General features: G+C 54.7%; 1 protein-coding gene across 2 annotated transcripts; it reads right to left on the minus strand.

Moving 5' to 3' along the window:
* Positions 1–1,568: 1,568 nt before the first annotated feature.
* On the minus strand, positions 1,569–23,178 carry TP53INP2 (tumor protein p53 inducible nuclear protein 2). Of its 2 annotated transcripts, none has more exons than XM_066198593.1 (4): positions 23,041–23,178; positions 14,035–14,365; positions 10,553–10,682; positions 1,569–9,091 (listed from the first exon to the last, which is right to left on the minus strand). In XM_066198593.1, exons 2-4 carry the CDS (start codon positions 14,156–14,158, stop codon positions 8,839–8,841), a joined length of 507 nt encoding a protein of 168 aa, XP_066054690.1. In that variant the 5' UTR covers positions 14,159–14,365; positions 23,041–23,178; the 3' UTR covers positions 1,569–8,838. The 2 variants fall into 2 exon arrangements, with proteins under 2 accessions (XP_066054690.1, XP_066054689.1); XM_066198592.1 differs by having other exon boundaries at positions 10,553–10,862.
* Between the last annotated feature and the right edge of the window lie 4,111 nt (positions 23,179–27,289).

Consider the following 27,289-nt stretch of genomic DNA (forward strand, 5'->3'; position numbering starts at 1 on the left):
ACCAGGGGAAGGGAGGGCATGTTCTTCAGTTTTTGGGAAATATCACACTGGGGGGAGCAGACAAGCTTGAGGTCAGGGTCACCATTTACAAAGACGTGGACCATGGGAAAGAAGGAAGATCCTACCACTGGGAAGGAGCCTTGGAAGGAGCAAAGGGCCTCTGTACTGGTACCCTGAGCAGTGCCGGACTTCGAAGCAGCTCACAGTCGAGCGCTGGAGGAGAGCTGAGCCAGGCTGTGGGCAGGGAGGGCAGCCCATGGGGCAGGGAAGCGATTGCTCCCCTTGGCATTTGGGGATCCGGAATGTTATCACCTGGTTTCCACCTCCCACCCAACTACAAGATGTTGATAATGCAGAGGAGACACAAGAGAGGGCCACCAGGATGGCCTGGGGCTGGAACACCTGGCCAAAAGGAGATATTGAGGGGGATGGGCTTCATTGCCCTTTCATGCTCTGGGGAAGATGGAGCCAGGATTTTATAGAGGTGCAAGCTGGGAGAGAGGGATGGGCACCACCAGGATAAATGGAAAGCAGAAGAAACTCTTCTCCCTGGGATGCACTGGCAGGATCTCTCTCTTTGGAGAATTTCAAGCATTGACTGAACAAAACCCTGTACAATGTGGTCTGAATTCAGTGTTTACCCTGCTGTGAGCAGGATGTTGGACTGGATCTCCTGAGCTCCATCTATGCCAAACAACCCTAGGCTTTGTGTCCAGCTGCCAAACTTGGTTTTCCCACGAGAAGGTTTATCAAAGCTATGAAAGCTCACTCCCAGCTATTTTTTTTCATTCCCAATATCTAATCTAACATTTCTGTGAAGGGTTTTTCCCAGCAGCTGGGGGGTCATCAGTGTCTCTGTGGAGCTAGCACAGCCACTGGGCTGGGCAGCCCCATCCCACCCCTGCCCAAAGCTGCTCATGACCATGTCTCTTCTTATCTTGGGTATCTCCAAGGCTGAAGACTCCTCAACCTCTCAACCTGCTCCTTTGGCCAACCACCTTTCCAGTGAAGAAGCATATTCTTATGTTTAAGTGAAATTTTCGCTTTTTTTTTTTCACTTCAATTTGTGCCTCTCACCCTGTCCCTGCGCTGAGAATGTTCCAGGTCTGTTTTCTGCGCTCCCCCCAGCAGAGTCATCCGCACACAGGGCGGGATCTCACTGAACCTCACAGTCCCAGTGCTCAGCCTCTCCTCATCTCCAAGCTCTTCATCACCTTGGAGGCATCTCTGCCTCTCGTGGGTGCTGAGAACATCTCACACTGTGCTTGGGGAAATAGCTGATGCTGCAGAGATTGGCTGATCTGCGATTTCCTCAGGGCAACCGACATCTGCTTTAGCTCTGTCATTATCTGCCGAGTTGTAAGGTTTGGTAATGGGGAGGGGGAAAAAATCCCCTCCAACCACCTCAGCCTGTGCCATGCCCTCTCGTGTGTCCTTGTCTTCAAAGGGGATGTTCTTCTGTCACTCACACCATTGACTTTTAAAAGCATTTTTAAAAAACCAAAGCGTTTTGCAGACAGATTTACTTGCAGGCTTTAGAGGAATACACATAAAACGGATTTTAAATATATATTTTTTTATTTATTGTGATTTTTCTTTATATTAGATTTTTTTTTCAGTCAAGAGACAGCATTACAACCTAACAACCAAAACCAGGTTACACACACACAGGCACACTACACAATGTATCCCAGGCAGTCCACACAGGGCAAATGTTTACACAATGTCCTACCAGGAGGAGACACCCCTTCCCTACGAGCCCTGCTTACACCAACTGAACACATAACACACAAAAAGGACGGATTTTGTTAGCTTCAGTTCCAGACGAGGTCTCAGTCCTACAGCATAGGTGATGTAGAAAACGTGGGGCTGTTCTTTCCCTCTTCTCCGGATCCCCAGTGGCAGCTGTGCCAGGTGTAAGGCATCCGGCAGAGCCCGGGGCGGGAGCTGCTCTGCCCGGGCTGCCCTGGGCACAGGGCGGGAGGGCACAGGAACATTCTCTGGGGTATTTTAGGGAAGGCTTAAGGCAACCTTTTCCAACCATGGAACAGCCATCTGTCCTGGCGCTCATCCATCCTGCTGCTCCTGCTTGCTCTCCAAACGTGGCCCAGTGAGCAACTGGGGTTCAGAGCTTTTCAAAGCTGCCTAAGAGATTTAGTATATCCAAAATGCTAAACGGGGCATTCATTCTGTTGGGCTTCTCTGAAAAACTCCACAGTGACTTTGAAAACAACACAGAAACACAGAAATACCAAAAACTGACTCCCTGGTCACCTCTTGCATAGGACTTGTAACTGCAGTTCAGTGATTTATTCAAGTTCTGTAATTGTGTTAAAAAAAAGATGCCAAACCATGAAAAAGGGTGAAGGCACATGTACAGGCAGACCCACATGGGAGAGGGTAATGTGTGGGCATGAGTTTTACAAGCAGATACCAGGGGTGGATACATACAGATAGAATATTGCAGTGCTTGGTGGCTCTGTACAATACAGTTCTGACACAAGAGGAAATTTTACTGGTTTACTGCTACACCTTGCGCTGCTCCCCAGACTTCCTGAAGCATAAAGCTAAGGATAAGAATTGAGATTTGGGCACAGCTGCTCATGGCTCCCCAGCAAGGGTACATGAGGTGAATGCAGAAGAGCAGAGGAGCTTTGGGCTGCCCTGTGCAAACCATTTTTAACGTACACTTAGAATTTACTGCTCTGTTTTCACCTCCATTTGCAGAGAATAAAATCTTCCCCCTGCTACCGTGTAATGAAATAGGGTCAGAGTGGAAGGCAGAACAATTTTCCGGTTTAGCTGCAACAGAGTCAAAGCTTTGCAGCTCTTTCTGTGCTCTGGAGCACGGGGCAGCATCCCTGGATAAAATACAGGGTCGGAAAAGCAACCCCCTTGCCAGTGCAGGAGGTGTCAGCTTGGAATGAGTGACAGGGAACACACTTGGGTGTCCCCACTCTGCACAGAGGAACTGAAAAGATGATCACACGTAAGAGCCACCTTTGCTCATCATCCTCCTCCCTTTAAGGGGGAGCTTATGGGTTTAGTTAATGACTAACATTTTCAAGAAGCAAAAAGAAAGGCTGATGGAAACGTATCAATGGACGATGGAGCAGGGAGAGCTCCTGTCCAACTGTGTCCAGCTGTCCAGAGCCCACGGCTGGGGAGTGCTCTGGGATCCTGAAGATAAACAAGGAGAAGGTGGCATCTCCAATAGGTCTGAGGACACCTCTCAGCAAAGAAGGGATTCTTCAGGCAGGCAGAGCTTTTCCCACTGCTGCATCCAGCTCCTACAGCCACATTCAGGCAACTTGGGGCAGCCACTCCAGTGATGGGAATGGGACGAGGACGGAGCCCATGAGGACAACAGGAGATTACTGACTTTGCATGGAGCAGATCTCAGAGATGGAAAGCTCCACCTTGAAGAAGACAAGCTCTGGGAGGGATCAGCCCCTTTTAAGGCCCATTCCTGTCCCCAGTGGGTCTGCCTGTGGCAGTCACTTGGGAGGGAGGGGCTGCCAGTGCCATGGGTGTCCCTCCTCAGGCTCTGGTCCCTGACAGCAGCTGTGCTGAGGAGGTCACCACAGCCCAGTGGTGGAGAAGGGCTTGCAGGGGAAGCTCTGAGAAGCTGGGGGGATGCTGGGCTGCTGGTCATTTCCTCCTCCCCCCAGCAGCTATTGCTGAGTGCATGCAGTGAAGGAGGAGCAGCAAACTGGAGGCCGGGAGTGGTGGCAGCTGACAGTCCCTCGTGGCTAGAGAGTCCCTGTGGCACCGGCTGGACATGGATGGCCTCTTGTTTTAACCCAGAGACTCAGGGAAGACTCAAGGACTGCCACCAGCCATCCCCAGGGCCGTGGGGCTCAGTGCTGCCTTCTGAGATATGCTGAGAACCATTTCTCTTGACTTGAGATGACTTACGTCTTCTGTTTCCTAATTATTAGATGTTTGATCTTTGGGGACTCACTTGTTTTTCAAAGAATTCACATGAGGTTTAATTTCCACTTTATGCAGGGCAATGGAATTGATACTGATCCAGAGGGGCAACTGCAAAGCTGTGGGACTCAAGCCTAGAACCTCAGTGGAGTATTTTTTCATCTTTGTGGGGTTGTTTTTTGGTTTTTTTTCTTACTGGTGTGGTAAGACATCTAAGTGGGTATTCTGCTCCCCAGTAGGGCTGAACAGAAGAGGAAAAAGTACTGGTATGATGTAAAAGTAAAATTATTGACTAGAAACACACCTAAAGAAAGAAGATTCCCACAGCAGTGAACTTTGGGATAAGCCGTGCCTTTATGTTATCCACAATGAGAAGGAAACGTGGACTCCCATGGAAAGAATTGTTTTCCTTCCAGACCAAGCTTTTGCAGCAGAGTTTTTTAGAAAGAGCATTTGTGAAGATAAGTTTTAGAGCAACAGGTGAGGAGGACTTTTGCCCCTACTCTCTTGGCATCCCTCCAGCCTTGCGGTGTCAAGCAAGAGCCAGAATTCAGTGCAAGAACTTTGTAGTGGCTGCCATTGAGGGGTCCTGAGTGTGCCATGGCAACAGCCTGGCCTTGCCCAGTGCAGCAAGCACAGCCCTGGGGGGCCGGGGGAACTAGGGGGCCCTGGGGCATCCCAAGAGGTGGCACTTCTCCAGCAGGGCTGTCCATCCTGCTCCCATCACACTCTGGGGGTTCATCCCTCACACTGGGACAGGGCAGCCAGAGCTGATGAAATCAGGCGATCAGATGAAATCTTACTTGGAGAAGATCTCTGCACCACGGGGGCTTCAGTGGTGGGAAAATTCTTCCCTCCATAAGGAGTCTCACCAGCTCCAGCCATCGCTGAGAGCACTGCCCCAGCCTGTCCCAGTGCCCTGCTGCCCCCGAGCCTGCGAGTCCAGTACGGGGCTGGGAAGCTGAGCTGGGGCTGGAGCCAGCTCAGGTGTCTGAGCCCAGCACTGACACACTGCCCAGCAAAGCCAGCATTTACTGAATAGGGATTTGCCCAGGTCTCTCCACTGGGAATTCTTCCCCTTTTTATGCTTTCATTGCAGGAAATACAAACATTTCTTTCAGTTGCCTGCAACACCATTTTTCCAGGTGATCATTTTGATGGCTTCCCCCATCCTGGTTGTCTCCTGATCCCAGTGATGTGGTGGGTCAGGCCATAACACACAGCTCTGCTGCACTTCTCAGACCCTAGGAGGTTCAGTGCTGAAAATCCATACCTGGTTGTTCACAGCCCAGTCTAAAAAGGGACCAGCCACATTCAGCCGTAAAGGTGAATTTTAAGGGCATGACCAAATGAAGAGTGGCTGCAGCCCGGGAATGATCCCACCATGAATGACCACAATTTCTTTACCACACAGCAGTGTCAGAGCACCCTGCAGCTCCTGTCACCACCACATGCTGCCACAGACCCACGTGCCAGCTTCCCAGAGCCAAACCCCACATTCTAACAGAGAAGCCTGGGAAAAAGGCATTTTTAATGACCCCAGCAGATTGGTTTGTCCCTGAGTCCATGCTGTAGTTTCCCCCTACACAAGCACAGAAAAGAAAGCAAAATTCACCCCACCTGCCCCAGCAGGACCAGCCCAAGAACTCCCTGCAAACCAGAACCTTCCCATTAGAAGCACCACACAGTGCATCACAAATACTGGGTGCAAAAAAAAAAACCCCAAACCAACAAACCCCTAAAAAATTCAACCCAAAAACAAACTACTGAACACCCAAACTGGGCTGTGAAATACCTACACATGCAAATGGGTGCACACACAGGAAGTTCTCAGTTTTTAAGCACCTTTCATTTGTTTTAAGATTTGAGGAGACAAAAAACCTCAGAGGAAAGGGGTTTTCTTGCTCTGGCAGCACTGGGCAGGAGGCCTGGGACCAGGCCAGGCCTTGTGCTTGCTGCTGGGTAGGAACAGAACACTGCAAGTCTTCTGCAAAGCACAGCTTGACCAGAGCACAGGGAGGGAGGGTCACACAGTCACAGGTGACAGTCACCTTTCAAGGGTTGTCAGATAGGTGTTAATACATGGCAAAAGTGCAAACAACAGAGAGGACTTGCAAGAGCTCATTTGCTGTGGTTTGTGCACTCTGCTGACCTGCCAGAGGATCAAGGTCTGGATTAACCTCTTCATGAAAACATTATTAATAATTTATTAATGCTTTATAAACATACTCTGGATATAAAGTGTGATAATAGTTCTGCTGCAACTTCTGTGCTGGCTGGGCACAGAGTGATGAAAGACATCTCAGACTGGCACAGAAAGAGTTTGAATTTGCTTCTGAAAACCAGAGGAAGGAGATCACCTGTTTGAAATGGGCACTGGGGGCTGGGTGCTGGTGGCAGTACCAGGCTGAGCCAAGTCCCCCAGGAACACGGCCAAGGGCTTCTGGCTCACAGCATACGAAAAGGGGGCGCAGGAGGATTTCCATAAGGGGTTTCTCCTGGGGTACCATTTCGAGCAGTTGGGCAGGCACAGGAGAGCCTGGCAGATGAGACATGGCAGGATCTGCCTCGGGGCCACTGCCGACCCCCCAGCCTGTTCCTCTAGGAGATGTAGAGGGAGCAATGGGGTCACAGACAGCCTCTGATTTCTGGAGTGCTCTAGAGGGACTGGAAGCAACTCAGATGTGCAGGAGGAGAATTTGTAGTAGAGACCAAGCTCGGGCCTGGACAGTGCTTGGCTTCTCCACTTCTTGGTGTGTGTGGGGGCTGGAGACAAAATGCTTCTTCCAATGCTGCTGCCCAATGGCCACAGAACAGCTCATCCAGCGGCATGGGAAGAGCTGGACGGGAAAGGCAGCATCTCATCAGACACCCAGGGAGCTCAGGCTCAGCCCCTGCCTGCTGTCACAGCACCTGTGCCAGTGCCCCTGCACGTGCCCTGCTCCCAGCCCAGCCCAGGCATCACTGCAGGGGGAAAAAAAAGGCATTGAGTGTGAAGCCCAGGAAGTCAAAGGATGTAAACGCTCCCCTGGAGTCAGGAGATGTCAGTCTCTTCACCAAGAAGACACCAGGGATGGAAGAGGGTGATCTCAGTGTGGTCTCAGGCTCGCTGAGGGACAGAGGTTGCAGTGAGGCCCAAGGAGGGCAGGGCAATGCCGAGGGCACAGAGTTCCCCAGCTCTGTGCTTCTGGGAATGCTGAGGCAGTGGAGTGAAGGGGAAACGCTGCAGGTGAGCAGCAGCAGCTGGCTACTGCTGTTCCAGGCTCCCTGGCCCAGAGCTAGGGGCTGTTGCTACTAAGAAGGTTCATTTTGGCTTTAACATCATTAAAAGAATTAATAACTTATCAGTTGTTTCAGCTTGGGCTCACCACAATTCCTTCGGTCGAGGTCCCCAGCTGATATTAAGTGATTCAACAGTGGAAGAACCTCTGGTGAAATCAGAATTTTCTGGAGTGTTGTGGGAGGTATTTCTTGTCTCAGAGGGTGGGAATCCAGGCTGTGAGATGGTCATGAATAAGATGTTTTCCCAGGGCACAGGGTGCAAAACCAGTTCCTAAACGGGGTGGACTGGGGGCAGGTCAGCAAATTTCTGCTGGATGAGGAGCTGGTGCTGGAGTCAGTGAAAAGCCTGGACTGTGTTCTTCCAAAGACAAAAGGAGTCCATCACAGAGAGAGGAGGGATGTGCATTAAAAATTAGCGTCACCTAGCAGTGGAATTTGGCCCTTCATGGGAAAGGATGTCATTTTTAGGGGGGAAGGAAGATGCTTCTGTTACAGCTCCTGTTAGAGCAATCCTCTCACTCAGGCCTGCCCCATCCTGACACATTGCAGTGGCTCCCAGATTCATCACTGTCCTTACTTCAGCCTCTTCCCTCTGGTCTCCTCTTCAGCATCTCTTCACCACCACCGTGGACGTGCTTTGGCCACCTCGGGGAAGCTGTGCAGACCCCTGTCTCCTCTCCCTTCCCGGGGACTGACACCAGGCAGACGATGCTCCTCATCTTAACAGTGCCTCTTCTGAGCGTAAAGGTACAGAGAGAAATATATACACACACATATACAGGCATATCCATAGGGATACAGGTGTGGCTGGGGCAAGTGACTGGCTCCAGGAGGAAGGGGCTCACTCAGATGGGACCACCAGCCACAGTGATGCCACCCCAGGCTGGCCACCCTTCCTGGCACGGTAGCCGAGGGCTCTGGTGCGGCGCTGGGACGGTGCTTTGATTCCTGAGATTCCTTTTAAGGTTGATTTAAAAAAAAAACAACACCATGAGGCACCAGGAGCCGCCTGGCTGACCTGGCCATGGAGATTCCACCAGCGCTTTCAACTACAAGCCCCTTCGGGACTGGCAGTGGGGGGTTATCTTATCATGGTAAAATGTAGCTAATAAATCAAGGAGGGAGTAGAGTATTTGCTGGTTTTGCAGGGCGGAAGCATTATTTAGTGTCCTTGATGAGATTTTCCTAAAAATCCCAGATCTTGGGGCTTCATTGCTCTTGTCACTCCTGCTCGGTGTCTCTGTGACATCCCAGCCAGGCTGTACGTGGAGTCATGATGTGAGGAAAGGCACTGATGTCACAGGCTTATCAGGACAAAGAGGTTTCACCGAGAACAGGTGAATTTCAGGAACGAGTGATTTCACTGGGAAGGCCGATTTCCCACGCGAAGGCTGTTGGCGAGGGGTGGCGTGGCCCTCCGTGCCGGCGGCTCCAGGGGTCGTGGCCCAGACGGCATCGAGGGTGCGGGACGCGGTGAGAGCTACAGGAGGAAGATGAAGAGTGCGGGCCAGGCGTGCGGGCGCGGGGTGCGGAGTGAAGCCGCCGCCGAGTCCCCGGTGTCCGTGGGGGCCGCACTCCGGGGCCGGGGCCGGCCGGGGGGAGCCCCCGGGCGGCGGAGCGAGGTCAGTAGTTGCAGTGGCGCTGGCAGGGCTGGTGGACGAAGGCCCCAGGGAGCTGCTTGGCGCGGCGGGGCGGGCGCTGCCGGGCCCGGTTCTGCCGCTGCAGCGCCTTCTGGCCCAGGCGGTGCCGCTCCGCCAGCTGCTTGGCTCTCTGTGCCCGCTGCGCCTGGCCCGCCTTGTCCAGCGCCGCCGCCTTCACCGCCAGCGCCCGGCCGTGGTGCGCCACGGGCGGCTCCGGCCGCGGCTCGGGCACGTCCCTGCGGAGACAGCGCGGTCAGCACCGCCCGAGCCCCCGCCGGGGGACAGAGCTCACCAAGCCCCGGCGCCGCTCTCCTGCCCCAACAGCCTGCTCGGGGGAGGGATGCGCTAGCGACGCAGGCTGTGGGACACCCGAAAAAACCCAACCACCACCAGGAGCCCCACGCTCAAGTCCCTTGAGCCTGGTCTGTCTCCATGCCACTGGGACCCCTTTGGAGCCTTGGTTAGTCTCAGGTTCCCTTTAGCCCTTCTCTGCCCCCTCCAGCACTGAGGAGCTCCTCTGAAGGTCGGGACATCAAGCTCTGGCCCTCAGGGAGACTTTGGAAAGAGAGGAGTCTTGAAGGAATGGTGTCACCTAGACAGGAATGGTGTCCACTAACCAGGACCAGTGTCATCTAACCAGGAACGGTGTTCTCTAGCCAAGATTAGCACCTCCCAACTAGGAATGCTGTCCCCTAACCAGGAACAGTGTCTCCTGGCCCGGAGCAAAGCTCACCCCAAATTCTTACTCCTCCCCTGCCCCATTGAGGGGCTCCAGGTGCGGTGTTGGAGGGCTGGGACTGGGAAGACAGCAGGGACCCCAAGGCGCGGTGGCAGCCAGGGCTCATCCAGCAGCAGCCGGGCTGAGTGTGGGCATGCTCCAGGTTTTCCCTGGGGGCTGCAGAGCAGTGGAGAGCAGCCTGTGGGGGAGGGCAGAGCTCCAGGATGTGACCCCAGGAATGGGTGTGAAGGGCTCCAGCCCACAGGCCTGGGGGATCAAAGGAGCCATTTGGGGCATTTCTGTTTAACATCCCCACCACTAAGCTGGGGTTTGGGGCAAGGAGAAGCTGGTGGTGTCCCGCTCCCCACAGCTGTGGGATACCCCCGTGCTGGGCCAGTCTGGGGCCAGGGGAGGAATTGAGGGGTCCTGCTTGGGGGACCTAGGGGTCTTCAGGGGGCCACTGTGCCCAAAGGCCACCCTGTCCCATTGGGTTTGCTTTGCTTGGGCCATACCTATGCAACCCCCCGGTGTAAGCCCTGCCCGGAAACCCCCCCTGGACAGGAGGCACTGGCATGGCAGCACTGGCAGGAGCGGCCTTGACACAGGCGGCTGCGCCAGGAGACCCTGCTATGGGCAGGGGAGATAAACACAGCCCTCTCCCACCACGGCCCAGTGCCAAGCTCGCGTCCTGCAGCCATGGCCATCCAAATATGCTACTGAGAGCCCTTAGCAGAGGATTTTGGGACATGGGAGCTGCCAGCCACGCATGGTGCCAGCTGGGGCACCCTGCCAGATATGCAGGGTGTTCCCTGAGGTGGGCGTGAGGGCACCGATGTCCCCCACTGCCTCACTATGTCCATGGGCGAAACATTCCTGGGTGCGGGTAAGGATTTGGGATGGCAAGACTGACCATCCACCCCGGTCTCTCAGCGGGTGCTGGGGCTGCTGGCCCCCCAAACACCCTCAGAAGTGCACTCACTCTGCAGCATCGTCCTCGGGGCCCTCCCCATCCACCTCGAGGGTGCTGGTGACGTAGACAGACATGCTGGGGTGCTCGATGAGCAGGTCCTCCATGGGGCTGCTCCCTACGCCGTCGGGGCCGGGCTCCTCTGCAGTAAAACAGGGGGGAGGGGTGACAAACCAACTCTCGTCCATCAAGCAGGGACCGGCCGGAACCGGGGAAGCAGCCGGCGGCGGTGGCGGACCGGCGGGTGTCGGGCGGGGTCGCGCCGAGCGCCCGGTACCGCCAGCACCCGAGCGCCGGGCGGGGCCGGGCCGGGCACGGCTGCCTGGGGCGGGGGTGCAGAGCCATGCGGGGCGCAGCGGGGACACACACACATACCATGTACAGTGGGGAGGGAGGGGGAGAGAAAGGGGCATCGTTAGTGCGAGAGACACCCACCGCCACCGCACCGCTACACGCGGCCAGAACCGCCCGCTCCGCGGACCCGGCGTGGCACGGAAACGGGTCTGCTTGGACAAGCTGAACCACGGGCTTGGGACACCAGCAGCGTTCACTGCAGCAGTGGTTTTTTTTTTTTTTCCTTCTCAAAAGGAGAGAATAAGTTCAGGCAGTGAAAAACGCTGCTTTTCCCGTTCTGATGGCACCTGGGCCAGGCCGTGCCGTGCCGGGGGAACGCCGACAGACCTATGCTCACGAACACCGCCCAGCAAACATGGAAACCAAGCACACGCAGAGCAGAAAAACAGTCCACACCTTTTCTCTGGAAGAAATCAGGGGAATAAATTCTTCAGCAAAGGTTTTCACTGTGCCTTCAACTCCAGCCTGTTAGAGGCCAAATTTTGAGTCGCTGATCCAGAAGCTGACACCCTCCCAGCCTCCCATGCCTCCCCTTCTTCATCTCTACCTGGCATCGGCACTTGGGACTGATGCTTTTCCAGGCTGTCTGTGCTTGGAATCACTGGTGCTGTAGTGGGAAGGGAGCCTACAGCAAATGTGGGGATGCCCGCACCCATTCCCAGACTCATCAGGGGGATTTGAGGGAATTGGTGAGGGGGGAGGCAGTGCAGTATCTATATGGACCCTGCAGCTGGGTGAGGGACCAGGAGGAAGCACAGATGATTCTGTTCTTGTGTGGAGAAACACAGAGCATGGGGCTGGGTGTTCCTGGCTCAGTGCATCCCCAGCTCCTCCTGCAGCTGATGCCCCTGCCCAGGGCTTAGGACAGGCCACAGTTGGCCTTGCAAACATGAGAATGTCTTTCTCCAGGTCAGAGGACATCAGTCTATTAATAGTTGTTGACATGCCAGGCTGGAGATTGTTTGCCAGCCTGGAGATAGCCACCAAGCCTGGCCGGAGCAGCGCTCCCACAGCAGTGGTCTCTGGGCACGGAGAGCAGGGGAATACCCTGCGCCCATCCTATGCCAAGGTGGATTTTAATGTCACAAAGCAATATTTTGGGATCTCCAAGTACCTCCGCGATGCAGCCCCATCTTTGCTCTCTCCCCGGGTGCTGAGCAGGGCCAGGCTAAGCAAGGGGGCAAGAGTGGCATCAGAAACATTCCGGGAAGGTCTGAGTAATTCGTGTGCATTTTGCAACACAGGGGACAACGACCAGGCTGACAGGGGCTGAATCTAGAGGCTCTCTAAGTTGCCTCACTGCAGCTGGGAGGGAGCCAGGCTGGGAGCTGCTGCTGGCCACCACAGCTCCAAGGGGAAGGATGGGGCTGGAGTCTCCGGGTTTGGTTCTTGGAGTGTTTGGTATAACTCAAGCCCCAGAAGCAGGGCTGAAAGAATCTGGTCCCGCACTGCTCAGGGACTGCTGTGGGAACAGACTACAGCTGAATTAGCAGCGGCGTGGCATTCAACAGGCAGACATTGCTGGAAGACAGCGATGCATCGAGAGCTGAGGCACTTCACTGGAGAAACACGTTTTGTGCCAGAGTCAAGCCCTGGTCCCCTCTGAGCCATCTGCAGCCTCGACCCAGGGATCAGGGCACAGCGTAGCATTTCTCTGGCTGAGGAAGCTCCTGGCTCCTCCTGGCCTGCTTTAGGCTTGCTGCAGCTGCTGCCAGCTGGCCCTGACACGTGGCAGCTGCATGCCCACTGCTCCAGGGACCTCCTTGCAAGAAGCCTCTGCCATGGCACTGCCATGACCCTCCCTGGACCTGAATGCCCAGAGGACAGGGAAGCCTCCACAGCTGCCCGTGCCCACACCACCCATCACCTCCAGCAGCTCTCCACAGTGCTCCCACCAGGCACGGGGCTGGTCCTGTCCCCCAGCCCAGTCTTGTCCTTGCTCTGGTCACCTCTCCAGGTCACTGCATATGGGAACCCTTACGAACAACTCGAATCACAAAAACAAGCATGGGGAACAGGCAGGGAACATCTGCTGCAGGGAACACCTACTGCCTGCAAGAGGGAAGACAAAACCCTCCTCCAAAACCTGCAGGATACATCTGTGGTCCCCTGGGCGTCACAACCAACCAGGGGCTACAAAAGCAGAGCACAGCCATCAGGAGCTCCTGCACAGGCAGGAGGGTTTGACTCCAATTGCTGCTGGAATTGCAAGGAAATGTCATAAAAATATCATTGCAATTGGCTGAGTCATCAATCTACAACAGAAACTCCCAAGGTCTGAACAGAGCTGGAGAAGATCTGCTCAGGAGGAATTCAGTCTGCCTGGTTGGTGTCAAACAGAGCTCTGGATGGCTCTGGGAATGGGGAGTCCTGTGGGCTCTCTAGGTACAGGCACCTGGTGCCAAACACCCCTTGTGCTTGGCACGGAGAGTGGAAATAACTTGGGAAGATAAACCCCATGGAGCTGAGATTTACTCCTCTCAAATGACCTAAACATGGCCAGATCCCTGGTGGCACATCCCCAGCTGGGACAGGCAGGGACCACTTCCACCTACCCTCACATGGGGACAACGCCAAGCCCCCACCAGCGACCCTGAGGTCTCCCAGGGGAACAGGCTCCCAGCAGGGGCAGGGCAGGGAGCAGCTGAGCTTGGCTCTTCCTGGAAAAGTGCTGTCGAGGGCACAGCTCAGCCATGGCAGTGCCACAGGCGGTGGCAGAGCCTGCTAGGGCTGGGTCCTCCACCCCACCGAGCCCCCATGGGTGGCATCACACCAAAACTCTGGGTGATCTCCCTGGCTGGTGCCTTGCCAGGGTCCCTTCCTGGTATGGAGGCCCCTGGAGGCTTGTGGGCAGCAGCAACCCCAGCTGGAAGTGCTGATGCTGCTCCCACAGTGGCAAAAAGTTGAGAACCATCACTGGGAGAAGAAAAGGAAAAAGGAGGAGCAGGCCAGGGGCTGCTGCAGTGACCACAGGCCTGGGCACCATGGGCAGAGCATGAGGACCAGAGGAGAAAAAATTAAGGGTAGAGCTGCTCCCATGTGGTGTAAGCTCATGTGCTGACATCTCAAGGGTTTCCCCAGCTCTGGAGCGACAAGGTGCAGCAGAGGCTGTGGGAAGCCTGTACTATTGCTTTCCTCACCTGCAAGATCAATTATGAGCCAGCCATCCTCCTCCTCCTCTTCCTCAACAAAGGGTTTGGGCTCCTCCAGGCCCTCTGGCGTGTTGCTGTCACTGAAGAAGAGGCTGGTGAGACGCTGAAACATGGTGGGGAGCGGTTCAGCAGGATGGACGGGGAGATAGAGCTACTGCTGGGCACCAGCTTCCAGGCACAGACACAGGAGAGATGGGCAGGGAGAGGAAATAGAGCCCTCGAGGTCCCAGTGACAGAGATGTTTGGCTGCCAGAGAAATCAGAGCTAAGTGGTGTGCAGTGAAATTGTGAGGTTCTTCACTTGGCTTCAGTGCAAAGGCCTGTAAAACGGAGAGAAAAAAGAACAGCACATTAAAACAGGCTGTCAGTGTGGCCCTCATGCTCACCCCAGGGACTCAGATGGGCTCAAGGGGACAGCAAAAAGGTGGCTCTGATCTGTGCCATGGGCTGCCCCAGCTGGTGTTGTATCTGAAGGCAACAGTGAAGGGCTGGGTGCCTGTGCCCTGCAGCCCCCACCTGCATCAAGCCCCACATTGTGTCCCCATCCTCATGGGTGGGGGGTTCCAGGAGACCCACCCCCAGGAGCTGGCAGGGACAGAGCAGACACTGTCCCCAAGTCAGGCAAACATGCCAAGTTCCTCGCAGCAGGCAGGGCAAGGACAGCATTGTCACAGAATCCCAGATGGTTTGGATTGGGAGGGACCTTATAGCCCATCTCATTCCACAGCCCTACCATGGGCAGGGACACTTTCCACTGTCCCAGGCTGCTCCAAGCCCCAGTGTCCCAGCCTGTCCTTGGACACTTCCAGGGATCCAGGGGCAGCCACAGCTTCTCTGGGCACCCTGTGCCAGGGCCTGCCCACCCTCACAGGGAACAATTCCTTCCCAATATCCCACCTATCCCTGCCCTCTGGCAGTGGGAAGCCATTCCCTTGTCCTCTCTCTCCAGTCCTTTTTCGAAAGTCCCTTGCTAGATCTCTTGAGCCTCTTTAAGCACTGCAAGGGGCTCTCAGGTCTCCCTGGATCCACTTCTCCAGGTGAACACCCGCAGCTCTCCCAGTCCGGCTCCAGAGCTGAGGGGCTCCAGGCCTTAGAGGATCTTTGTGCCACCTCTGGACTCGCTCCAGCAGCCCCACATCCTTCTTATGCTGGGTCCCCAGGGCCGGAGGCAGCTCTGCAGGTGGGCAGAGGGGCAGAATCCCCCCCCCATCTGCTGCCCACGCTGTGGGGACAAGCTCAGGGCGCTGTTGGCTCTCTGGGCTGCCAGGACACACTGTTGTTCACATCCAGCCTCTCATCCCAGCCGTTTGTGGGTCTCTGCTTCACCTCTGCTCAGCTTATCACTGTTTTATCTCTGGGCAAGCAGACTCCCCCCAGTGTGGGGGGAGGTCAGCACTCATTAATTTCAGGAATGACTGCCAAGCTTCTGGCAAGGAAGGAATGGCAGCCAAAAGATGCAGAGTGGTATTTGTGTGCTTCTTGGTCCAGAGACATTAAAAGGCCATAAAATGCCATCAGGAGCTCAGTGCAGTGAGAGGGGACAGCTGGGTGCTGCTGTGCTTGGCACACTAATGTGGGTGCATTTAAAGTGTAAATCCCCACCTCATGGTAAAGCCCCAGTTCAGGGCCCTGTGGACCAAGGGGCCAAAGAGCTTCAGTGATCCTCCACCCAGGGGAAACTCCATCTGCTCTGGGCAGCGTGGAATGGGAAGGGTACAGGAGGCACCACGTGTCCATACACAGCCCAGTCCTCCAGCAGGTCAAGTTCCAGCTCAGCCCTGCTGCCCCATGAAGTGACTTCCCCAGTCCCAGCATCCTGGGAAGGTGGCTGGCCTGGGCACTGCAGCTCTGGGGCTCAGGCACTTTTTAATTCATCCCTGTGGGATGACAGTGCCTTTTGCAGTCTCTCTTTGCTCTGCCATGGAAGCAACAACATCTGCTCTACACAACACAGAAAATGAGAAATCAAAGGAGCCCTCCCCCTGGATGGGATCCCCTGGATCTCAAGGGCTCAGATCTCTGACACTCCCAGATGCAGAAAGGAGTGATGGAGCATGAAGCAGCCCTGCAACACCCAGCTCTCCTTGCCTGGCATGGCCAGGGCAGCAGTGTGACACTACCTGTCCCCTAGAGCAGGTCTCGTGCCTCTGGGGCAACTGAAGTCACCCGGGGCTTAAGGCAGACCATGAGCCACAGCTGTGCCTTGCTGCAGACCGCAGTGCTCAGGGGTCCAGCCCAGCTTCCCACTCACTCTGGGATGGCACAGCTGAGGCTTGTGGAGCCTCTCACCAGAAAGAATAGGGCAGGGAGGACTCTCTGCTCTGTGTCCTAAGAGGGTCCCTGGAGGCACTGAGCAGGGAGGGTTTGGGCACTGAGACATGACAGAGTTGTTTCTCTGATGCCACGACCACCACAGCCATTCTGTTACCCTCCAGTGCTATCAGTGAAATCAGCCAGACACCCCCTTTACCTGCATTGTTAAAGCATAATGACATAGGTTTGGGAAACAACACAAAGAGGAGCTGGTGCCCAGCTGGGCTTTGAACGGACTCTGGTGTGCTCCACGCCCAGCACAGTGGGAGTTCCCTCCCACAGGATGTCCATGTGCATCCATCCCCTCCCGGCCAGGCTGGCAAAGGCCACCCTGGCCAGCCCTGAGAGCTGTGGCACAGAGCCAAAGCTTCATCCTGCCAGCTCAGCCTGGAAACCTGGCACCTGCCCGAGCACTCGCCTAGTCAGTAAATATCTTTTAATACGACATGAATAATATTTTTTAAAAGTTTATTAAATATCTAATTGTGGCAGAAACTCCACAGCACCCAGTCCATGCTGGTGATGTCCCAGGCTCCACTGTTTGCTCCTCCCCAGGTGCCTAGGCAGGAGGGACTGGGGCAGCTCGTGGCAGGTACAGGGATCAGAGGGGGCCAGTCCCCTGAGGCCACCATGGCCCTGGTCCAGTGTGAGGCCAGGAGTGCGTTCATGTGCTTGCTGAGCTGGGGCATTGCCAGGCTGGGAGAAGTCCTGAGCCCAAGGTGACCCCAGTGTCACCAGGCAGGTCCTCAGGATGACACAGTGGGGCTGGGGACAGCAGGGTCTCCTGTGCTGTGCCGCAAGCCCACCACGCTAGGAGGACACTGTCAGTGCTCTTGGCTTACCTCATACAATTGTCATTCTTTCACCCTGCCTAGATACGGATGTCACCCAACAGCAGAGCTGGGGACAAGATCTGGCACACAGGGCAAGGGGAATCCAGTGGCCCCAATCTGGCTGCCAGGGGAAGGTCACCCAGAAAAGCAGTCAAGCAGCTACCAGAGGCCAGGGGCTGAGTCAGGCAGGGATTTTCCCTGTTGCCTAGGCAAAGTCCACCTGGGATGTCTCACTGCAGTGAGTGCTTCCCGTGCTCTGCAGGCTTAGCTTTGGGAGCCCCCAACAAGGGGTTCATCCTCCAGAGCAAGCTCAAAGTCAAATGACCAACGACAAATGGTCAAAACCTTTTCGTTTTCCTTTGTTAAATCATGCCAGAAGCTTTCACAGGAAGTAGGAAAGCTGGTTCCCCAGCAACAGCTCAGAGAACCTGCCTGCTTAGGGACCAGTCTGCAGAAAATTGCAGGATGCAGGCAAGGGAGTAAGGTGCCTGGGCTCTCCAGGTACCCACCCCTTTTCTGAAGACACAACAGACAATATTCTTTTCGATTATCCCCTCTCCCAAATTTAACTTCTTAAGTTAAAGCACAGGGGTTCACAGGCAGCTGCCATAGCTCTGGAGGAAGTGGGAGTTAAAAGCTCCCCTAAGAGCCAAACTTGAAATGGATCATTTTAAAGGATCATTCGACAAAGAATTAGAGTAAGTCTCCAGCTATCACCCTCCCCAAGGCAGGGAACATAGGGTGGCCCTGACCCCCTTCCTGGGGCAAGGGAGTCTGTGCTATTGGGTGGTGCCTGGGGTACTGCAGGAGGCTCCTGGCAAAGCCTTCACGATCAAACCTGCAGGGTGAGGGCAGGAGAAAGGCCAAAATTCAGTCAAGGGCAAAAGTGAGCATTAATCCTCCCCCTCACTTTAGCCTGTCTCCTCTGAAAAACTCAGGTTAAAGCAGCAGGATGAAGCTCTCATCTCCAAAACTCTCAGGAGGTTCATGGATGACACTGAACTGTGTGGAGCAGTCAATTCAGCAGATGGAAGGGATGGGGCATCCTTGAGGGCTCTGGGCAGGCTGGAGGAGTGGGCTCTTGTGAACCTCATGAAGTTCAACCAGGCCAAGTGCAAGGTCCTGCACCTGGGTCAGAGCAGCCCCAGCACAGGCTGGGGGCTGGGTGGGTTCAGAGAAGCCCTGGGAGAAGGACTTGGGGTCCTGGTGGGGACAAATGGGATGTGACCTGGCCATGGGCACTGGCAGCCCAGAAACCAACCCTGTGCTGGGGGGATTCTGCCCCTCTGCCCACTCAGGTGAGACCCCACCTGCAGAGCTGCCTCCGGCCCTGGGGACCCAGCATAAGAAGGATGTGGGGCTGCTGGAGTGAGTCCAGAGGTGGCACAAACATCCTCTAAGGCCTGGAGCCCCTCAGCTCTGGGACAGGCTGGTATAGCTGGGGATGTTCACCTGGAGAAGAGAAGGATCCAGGGAGACCTGAGAGCCCTTCCAGTGCCTAAAGGGATTCCAGGAGAGCTGGAGAGGGACTGGGGACAAGAGCCTGGAATGCGAGGACAAGGAGGAATGGCTTCCCACTAGCAGAGGGCAGGGTTAGATGGGATATTGGGATGAAATTCTTGGCTGTGAGGGTGGTGAGGCCCTGGCACAGGTTGCCCAGAGAAGCTGTGGTCACCCCATCCCTGGAAGCATTCAAGGCCAGGTTGGATGAGGCTTGGAGCAACCTGGGACAGTGGAAGGTGTCCCTGCCTATGGCAGGGGTATGGGATGAGATGCTCTGTAAGGTCCCTTCCAACCCCAACCAGTCTGTGAGTCTGCAATCTCCCACCCCCCCTAGAAGGACGCAGCTCCTGGCCTCGAGCTGCTCCAGACCCTCCCTGGCAGCCACCAAGCTTCTCCATCATCATGGAGGGTTCAGGGTGACCTGCTCAACCCTACAGGTTCCACCAAGCACTTCCCTGGCTGGGGCAGCCAGTAGCAGATCAAGCTCTGAAGTTTATCCAGGTATTTGGAAAGTCTTTGCTTTCCCTGCAGTAAACACTTGCATTGTTCCCAGGCAGAGGTGGTGCCCACAGAACCAGTTTAGAACAGGAGATGACTTCTCTTCTTCTCAGGTCCCCTTTTCCAGCTTTCCTGTCTCTGCAGGTGCCCCATATCTGTGCAGGAGGTGTATCCCACATGTCCCCTTTTGAGACACAAGGGGTCTGCCTATGTATCACATCCTTGAGGCTGAGCTGCCCCAGAAACCACACTGACCCCCTGGACCCTGCCAGACTTGGGGCCACCACCACAGGACAGCTGCCAGGCTTCCACAAACCCCCTCCCTCGGCACGCCAGCCCCAATCCAGGCACTGCCAGCACAAGGGGACAGCCCACCAGGGACACTCACTTGGACACAGATGAGTTTCTAAATGAATTATTATACATTAATTATAAATTATTTTATATTATTATAAAATGATTATAAAATATGATCAGCCTCCTTCCAGAAAGTCCAACAGCCTTTTACAACAAGCCAGAAGGTATTAAAAATATTAAATTTAAAGTGGAAGTAAGGAAACCACAATGCATCAAGTTATTTTTTCCCCCTTCAGAAACCTCAACACAATAATTAGTTTTCTGAGTCACCGTGGCTGCAAATAACCCCAGGAGCTAAGAATAGGGAACAGGCTCGGCAGCAAAGCCCCGGGATGAGCCAGGAGCTCGCCGGGGCAGGAGCTGCAGCATCGCAGGACTGGCAGCTCTCAAAGTCACAGTCTGCAAGAACAACAGCAACTCCCCTTGGAAATGGCAACAGGCTCCCTGAAACTTTCCATAAATACTTGGCGGCGGGAGGGATGCTGCTGACAGGCAGCAGGAGCAGTCCTTCCTCAGCACAGCTAAGAATACCCCGCGCAGTCATCCCGGCACAGGCAGAGGTACAAATCAGGTGCCTTCCTCCAACCCACTCGGGAAATGGGATTTTCAACTCATTTTACCTAAATTAGACAAGCGTTTCACAGGCTCGCTGTGCTGGATATACAAAAATCCTGAACCTGGCACAGAAACACAGAGCACAGGAGAAGGGGATCCCGCAGCTGGGCAGCTCAGGGGAGTTCTGCTCATCACCCCAGAAATGACCAGTGAATCATCCCTGTGCTCTCCTCTACCCACTCCCATCAAGGGAGGGATCAGAGCTGCCAGAGACCTGCCTGGGACAGTTTGGCAGGGCTGAATTAACACGTTTGGTCCCACAACAACTGTGCTACAGGTCCAGCTGATCCCGTTGCTTCCAGCAAGCCCACTGATGGGATTCTCTTGGGGGAGCCCAGGGCACAGGAGCAGAGCTGCACCCCGAGGTGCTGCTGGCACAGACAGGCTGATTCCAGCAAAACAGAGGCTGAGTCACAGCCAGACCCTCTTCCATGGCAGATCAGGGGAGTAGAGAGGGAAGGCAGAGAGCAGTTTGAAAAATCTCAACTCTTAATCATGAGACTCTTCTTATTAATGGCAGACCAAGTCAGGACCTGGAAGGGCTTTCCTCAGCCAGCCCAGGGTCTCAGCAGGGATTGGAGCTCCCACATGCTCCTCCAGATCCTGCCTGAAGGAGTGGGACCCTGCAGAATGAGGAGATGTTTTTCCCGGAGCTGGTCTCTACATCCACGCAGGCTCTTGTGTCACTGCTGCAGGAAGGTCCTTACCCCAAGGGTAAATGTGACCTTGTGCTGTTTGATGTAATCACACACAGTCCTGGAAAATCTGCCAGTGGCTGGCAGGATCCAGGAAATTTTAGATTTGCCATGAGCCGTGCTATGAAATTTTAGAACTGTCTTCCCTGGGATGCACTGGGTGCAGCATCCCAAGATGTGAAGCATCCTGAGGAGCTGCACGCCGGGAGAGGAGCAGCCCACCCTTACAGCCTCCATAAACCACAGAGGCTGACACACCTGGCACACTGGACTTGGACACCACCTGAACCTGAGCTCCCCAGCAGCTCTCCCCAAGCCTGCTCAGGGCCCCCCTCACCAAAGTAGGACTTGCTGTGCAGTCAGCATTAAAAAACCTTCAGATACAAATTTATGTCACAGGGTTTTCCAGTTTTGTTACAAGCAGGTGTTACCATTTCATTATCTGGGGAAAAACTTTTATATTTTTCCTTTTTTGTTCAGCCAGATAAGCAGCAGTTTGATGCCATGGCTTCGTGACAGCGAGCTACAGCAGACAGCTTTTGTCTTTTTTTTTTTAGTAGGTTTGTTGCTTGAGGAGGGGGGAAAGGGCGTATTTTGGGAGGAGGAAATATAAGAGGAGAGGAAAGATTTATTTTAGAGCAAAACAACACAGTTCTTGGCACTCTGTAGATTAAGCCTGGTGGGAAAGGAGGTCCAGAACAGTCCTGTACCAGAGCCCAACACCTGTTTCTGGGAGGGTTTCTAGGATGGTTTTCTACCCCAGCAAAACCTTGGCCAAACAAGCAACAACACTTGGCACCTGCCCAGCTCAGCCCTTGATGGTGCCACTTCAGCACTGGTTATTGCTGGGCTCAAGGGGTAATTCACTATTTTGGGATGCCAGGGTGTCACTCTCAGGTGCTCTGAGCAGGGCTGTAGCTCCCCTACACAAATATCACAAATATATATATGCATAAAATAATTACAAGAGCAAAAATGCCCTTTTAAACCCATTTCTACACTCCACAAAGCCCAAGTTTTTCCACAATGAGTCCCCCCAGATGGGAGCAGGATTAGTTTCCAGAGTCTGCCAGGCTCAGCCAAGTTGAGGTGAGAGACACAAAATCCAGAGGAAAGTTGCCCTTTTAGGACCTACGACTTTTTTGAGCTGTCCCAAAGGAGATGCCCTTAGAGCAGCAATAGTAGAAAGAGATGCTGTGTTTGATACCTGAGGGACATCTGGGTTCAGCATCCTGGGATGTGCTGGAGTTGCCTCCTGGCACAAACCTCAGCCTTGTACTGCCAGTACCCTCTCCCTGCCATGCACGGCCCCTTCCCGGGCAGCACAACTAAACTCAACAAAAATATCAAAGCATACATCCGAATCTCATTAAAACTAGTGGGATTCACAAAGACAATCGAGATCTAAAGACAGAGGGATCTAAATCCAAAGCACTAAGGATTTACTGGAAATAAGTTGAATAGATAATACTATTCTGTATTAGAAATTTACATCTATTTACATTTTTTACACAAATTTATTTGCTATAGTATGCGATACATGCTGTATTTTATCCAGTATATAATATATGGTATACGACGGTGTCCCTGCCAGGACACCCCCCAGCAGGGGGTTGGAACGAGATGATTTTTAAGGTCACTCCCAACCCGACTCATTCTGTGATTCCATGACATATTTCTTATATTGACACATACTTATATTTATATATTCACATTCCTTTTCCAAAACGCCACGTTTTGCACCCGAAGACCACCTAAACATCACCGGGGGAGACACGTCCACGTTTCCTGCTGAGAAAAGCCACAGCAGCGACCGGCGCGGGAGGGACACGGGGGCCACCCACGCGTGACCACCGCGGGCAAGTCCCACGTGCCACCTCGGCCATCGCCCCCGGGCCGGCGGGGTCACGGCGGGACAAGGGGGAGAAGGGCTGTGACGTCTCAATGTCATATGCAAATGACGCGACGTCACCAGAGCGCAGCCAATGGGAGCGGGGAACGACCGCCAATCTTAATCCGGTGATGAAGAAACAAACAACGGGCGCGGGGGGGGGGGGGGGGCCGAAGCCGAGGGGTCCCGGGCCGCCCCCACCCCCCCCCGCCAGACCCCTCCCCACTCGGGCCGTGAGAGCCCGCCAAGCCCCAACTCCGCGGCCCCGGCCGCGTCCCGCGGGGACTCACCGGCCGTGCGTGTCCCGAGCGGCGGAAGGCGCTGAGGCGGGGCCGGTGCGGGGCCGGGGCCGGTGCGGCGCAGACCCCGCGGTTCTGCCGAGCGCGCGCCGCTCCCCCGCACAAATCGGCACCTTCCGACAGCTGATCGTGACGTCACAAAGCCGCCCCGCCCCCGCCGCCGCAGCCAATGGGAGCGGGCGCAGGGAGGGCGGGGCCCGCCCCGGGGTGGGGCCGGGGGCGCGGGTGGGGAGCGGGGTCCCGAGCGGGGGGGGGCGAGTGGGTGAGGCCGGAGCCCTTTGAGTTCCTCCGTGCCCCCGGGCGAGGAGGCGGCGGAGCCCCGGGCAGGCAGCGGAGAGGGGCTGGGGACTCCCGGGGACGCGCGGGGAAAAGGGAAAGGCTGGAGACCCCCGGAGTGCTGGGGTAGAGGGGAAGGGCTGAGACCCCCGGGGTGCAGGGGAGGAGGGGTGTTCCGGCAGCGAGATACAACGGGAACGGGAGAAGGGAGATGGACGGAAAGTAAGACCTGAAGCCTTTAAAGAAACAACAACAACAACAAAAAGCGATAGAGTTCAGTCCCGCCCGCAGCGCCCCGAGGACGCGGGGGGGACAGGAAGGGTGCGGGGGGATGTGCTGGCGCCTGCCGAAGGGAAGGGACAGAGGCTTGAGGCTTCCCAGACACCCAGTTCCTGCTCACTGCTGTGCTGCAGAGACCTCATCCAAAGAGAAACTTTGGTGTGACACGAGTGAGGGCGCTGGGGCTGAAACTCTGGGATGTGCCGCCCAACCATTACCCACCTGCAAGACAGAGGTTCGTAAAGACACCAGGAACATCCCTGGAATGTCACAGCCCCTCAGGATGCTTGGCATCAGGAGGTTTGCCTTTGTCCTCAGCACAGGCTGACCATGGGACCAAGGTTTGGTTTGACATCATGCCAGGCTTGTCACACGGCAGGATATTGTCTGTATAAAGATAGAACATTTATTAAAACAGTCATTAATGGAGCAGTTTGGGTGTCTGAGTCATGCATGGAACAGTTAGGACTCATCTGGCATCACAGGTGAGAATTCCCCATTGTAAATTCACAAGAGGTAGAATTTAATTGTCTTATTCAACACAAGGTCACAAGTTAAATAACATTTAGTCTTCTGTAATTGAAGGATCTTGCAGAAGGGTGTAAACCATTCTGGGAGGAGAGCTGCCACCCTTGCAGAGCTCCCACCCCACTTTGCCAGGAGAGGAGCAGAAGTCTGTGAAGCATGAAACGGTCCTAAGCAGAAAATCCACTCATTTGGGATGTCCACAGAGGGCATTTTGAGCTGGCCACGGCAGTTTCAGTTAATGCCCAAGGAGCTGAAATTGCTAGGCACAGTGGGGAATGATCTGCAGAAGACACCCAGAAGTTACAGCATAACCACACTGGACCCCCAGCTTGTTCCCTGCCTGAAGCCAAGAGCTTCTGCTGCCCATGCAGGTTTCATTTTGCTGCTTTACTTGTCCTGGTTTCACATGGAGTGATTTACAAGATGGCTCCTGCTGGCTGCAGCAGGAGTGCAGAAATTAACCTTTAATCCTGCTGAGGAAGGCATAAATAAATGCAGCAGAATGAATCTTGTTAGGGTGAAACATGTTGCAGGATAAACTGCCCCATTTGTGCTGGCATATGCCCTAAAGTGCAGGTTTAAATGGGGTGACTCTCACTCCATTCCTACCGGGACGGAAAACGCTTCCATCTCTGCTGCACCCTGCCCTGGTCTTCTACTGCCAAAAGGGGGTAGCAGTCCCCTCCCAGGGCAGCATGTAACCCCAGTGATTTACTGGTGGAAAAGCTGCTGCACAGATGGTGAAGCAGAGGAAGGAGCTTCTCACCAGCCTGAGGCCACCAGCAGTGGCTGCCAGGCCCTGCTGTGCCCAGCCAGGGGCTGTGGCTGGGGGCTCTGGAGTGGGTGACAGCTGTGCTGTGTGACAGCAGGAAATTACTTTAATCTTGCTGGCATAGGGAACAGTGGGCAGGAAGCTGTGTTGGCTTAGCCCTCATGTGCCTACAATCCTGCAGTGCCAAGGTGGGGTCCGTGTCACTGTGTCTTCTGTCTGTGCATGGGGATAGCAAAGAGAGCCTGGAGGGTCCCCCGCTTCTGTCCCCAGGGACAGCAATACCTGCTGACACAGATACAGTAAGGGAAAGGAAACTAGAGTGCCTTCCCTGTGACATCCAGAGGTAGGATGGGGGGACACAGGGCATGACCTGGCTTTGACTCCTGGATGGCTCTCAGGTCACTGGGAAAGTCACGCTGAGTTGAGCTGCAAGGCCTGAGGTGGCTTTGCCTGGAGGGGATGAGCAAACAGCTGACTACACCTCACCTGCCTGCAGGTAATGGAGAGGTAACTGGGGCCTTGTGTGTCACAGCACAAGTCCACCCCAGCAGGTGCCTCAGGCTCTGCTGCTCAGGTGCGTAACTGGAGGCACTCTGTGAATTTGAGTGTGATTGCTGAAAATAGGAAGGTGATCACAATGGCTTCTGCTTCATCCAGGAGGTTTTGGAAGCAGCACTGAGAGCCTCTGGCAAGGTGCAGGACCAGTGTGTAATGCACGTGCTTCATTTCATCCAACAAATGGCATGCAAAGCAGGCAGGGTGCTCATTATAGAATGTTTTGAGTTGCAAGTGCCCTTAAAGATCACCTAGCTGCAAGCCCTATTTACCTCTCCTTTATTTAAAAAAAAAAAAAAAAAAAAAAAAAAAAAAAAAAAAAGCTTAGTCCAGCTACCCAAAACTTCTAAAAAAAAAAAAAAAAAAAGAAATCAGGAAATAATAGAATGTTTTGATCTTTGCAAAGCCCTCCAAGAACATGTCTCCAGCATTTGGCATCGACTGAGAAGGGGGTCCCAGGGCACCCCTTCAGCCCCAGCTGCCCACTCTGGTTTCCCTGCAGGTCCCTGGGGTGACCTTGCTGCATCTCAGGCAAGTCCCTGACATGAGTTTTCCCCAAGCCCAGGGAGCTCTGTCCCAGCCATTCCTCCTGGTGATGCTGAAGTCACCAGGTAAGTGCTGAGCACCTGAAGAAGCATTTTCCAGCCATGTCCTGGGGCTATGGGTCAGCAGCCAGCTCAATCAGCAGCTGCCGGGTGCCGGAAGGCCAGAATCTGAGTGAGCCACAGGGCTTCCTGCCACACTGTGAGCTTGGTGCTCATTAGCTGGGGATGGGAAGAGCAGTTGATGAAGAAGTACATGTGCGGTGTTCAGAGACAATCCTTCAGCACAGGCTGTGTGCCAAACAGCAGAAAATAGGGAAATGAATCACAGAATATTCTGACCTGGAAGGGATCATTGAGTCCAGCTCTGAAGTGAATGGCTCATACAGGGTCAAAACCTCACCTTGGTGTTATTGGCACCATGCTCTGACCAACTGAGCTAATCTCAGGATCTTTTATGAATGAGCAGAAGCTGCTCATTCTCCTTCCCCAAGTCACCCTCTTCCGGCCTCTTCCATCCCACTGAGAGTCCTTGGGTCGCTCGTTCCAGGGCCCCAGGGATGGGCCCAGACACCCACCCACCCCCAGTGAAGTGGACTAGGAGGTGCCACCAATCACCCACACACACCTCTGGTGTCTGCATGTGCCACACCTCAGCTCCTCAGGTGGCTGTTTCCATGCTGCTTGTCCCTTGGAATGGATTTGCCTGGAAGCTCCTGCCTGAAGTTGTTTGGCTGTGTTGTAGATCAAGAAAATGCAACATGCAGTGTTTCACATCATTAAAAATCCTCATCAATCTCCTTGGGAACCCCTCTGGTCCCTTGAGTGGTTGCACTGGGGACAAGGGGTGTGCTCCTTACTTAAACCAGGAAAGACTACCAGTCCCTGAGGAACCTCAGTGTCTTGCTGGGGTTTGATGGCCAGAGTAAGGTCCATGAGGCACAGGCTCAGCATGGCTTCTCCCCAACTGCCTTGCCCCTCCCAGAGATGCCTGAGACCTGGCTGGCTCAGCTGGTCTCCATCTCAGGTCCACAGGACTCCACAGCAGTGTCTCCTCCCACTTCCCTTCTCCTCTCTGCTGGCATCAAAGGGATGCTGGGTAGGGAGACATAGCTGTGTCCAGCTAGACACACACCCAGGTGAAGGGCTTGGTTCAGCCCCTGCCAGAGGCAGGGCTGTGTGGATGCAGCGTGGCTCAGGTGAGTGGTAAATGGGGGTTGTTAGCAACTTTGGACACTTGCTGCCTGCTGGCTGGGACCCCACTGCTGCCAGCACCCCACCACTGCCA

This window comes from Chamaea fasciata, unplaced genomic scaffold (assembly GCF_029207755.1).
Source record: "Chamaea fasciata isolate MVZ Bird 193981 ecotype frontalis unplaced genomic scaffold, bChaFas1.0.hap1 SCAF_17, whole genome shotgun sequence".
Taxonomy (NCBI): Eukaryota; Metazoa; Chordata; class Aves; order Passeriformes; family Sylviidae; genus Chamaea; species Chamaea fasciata.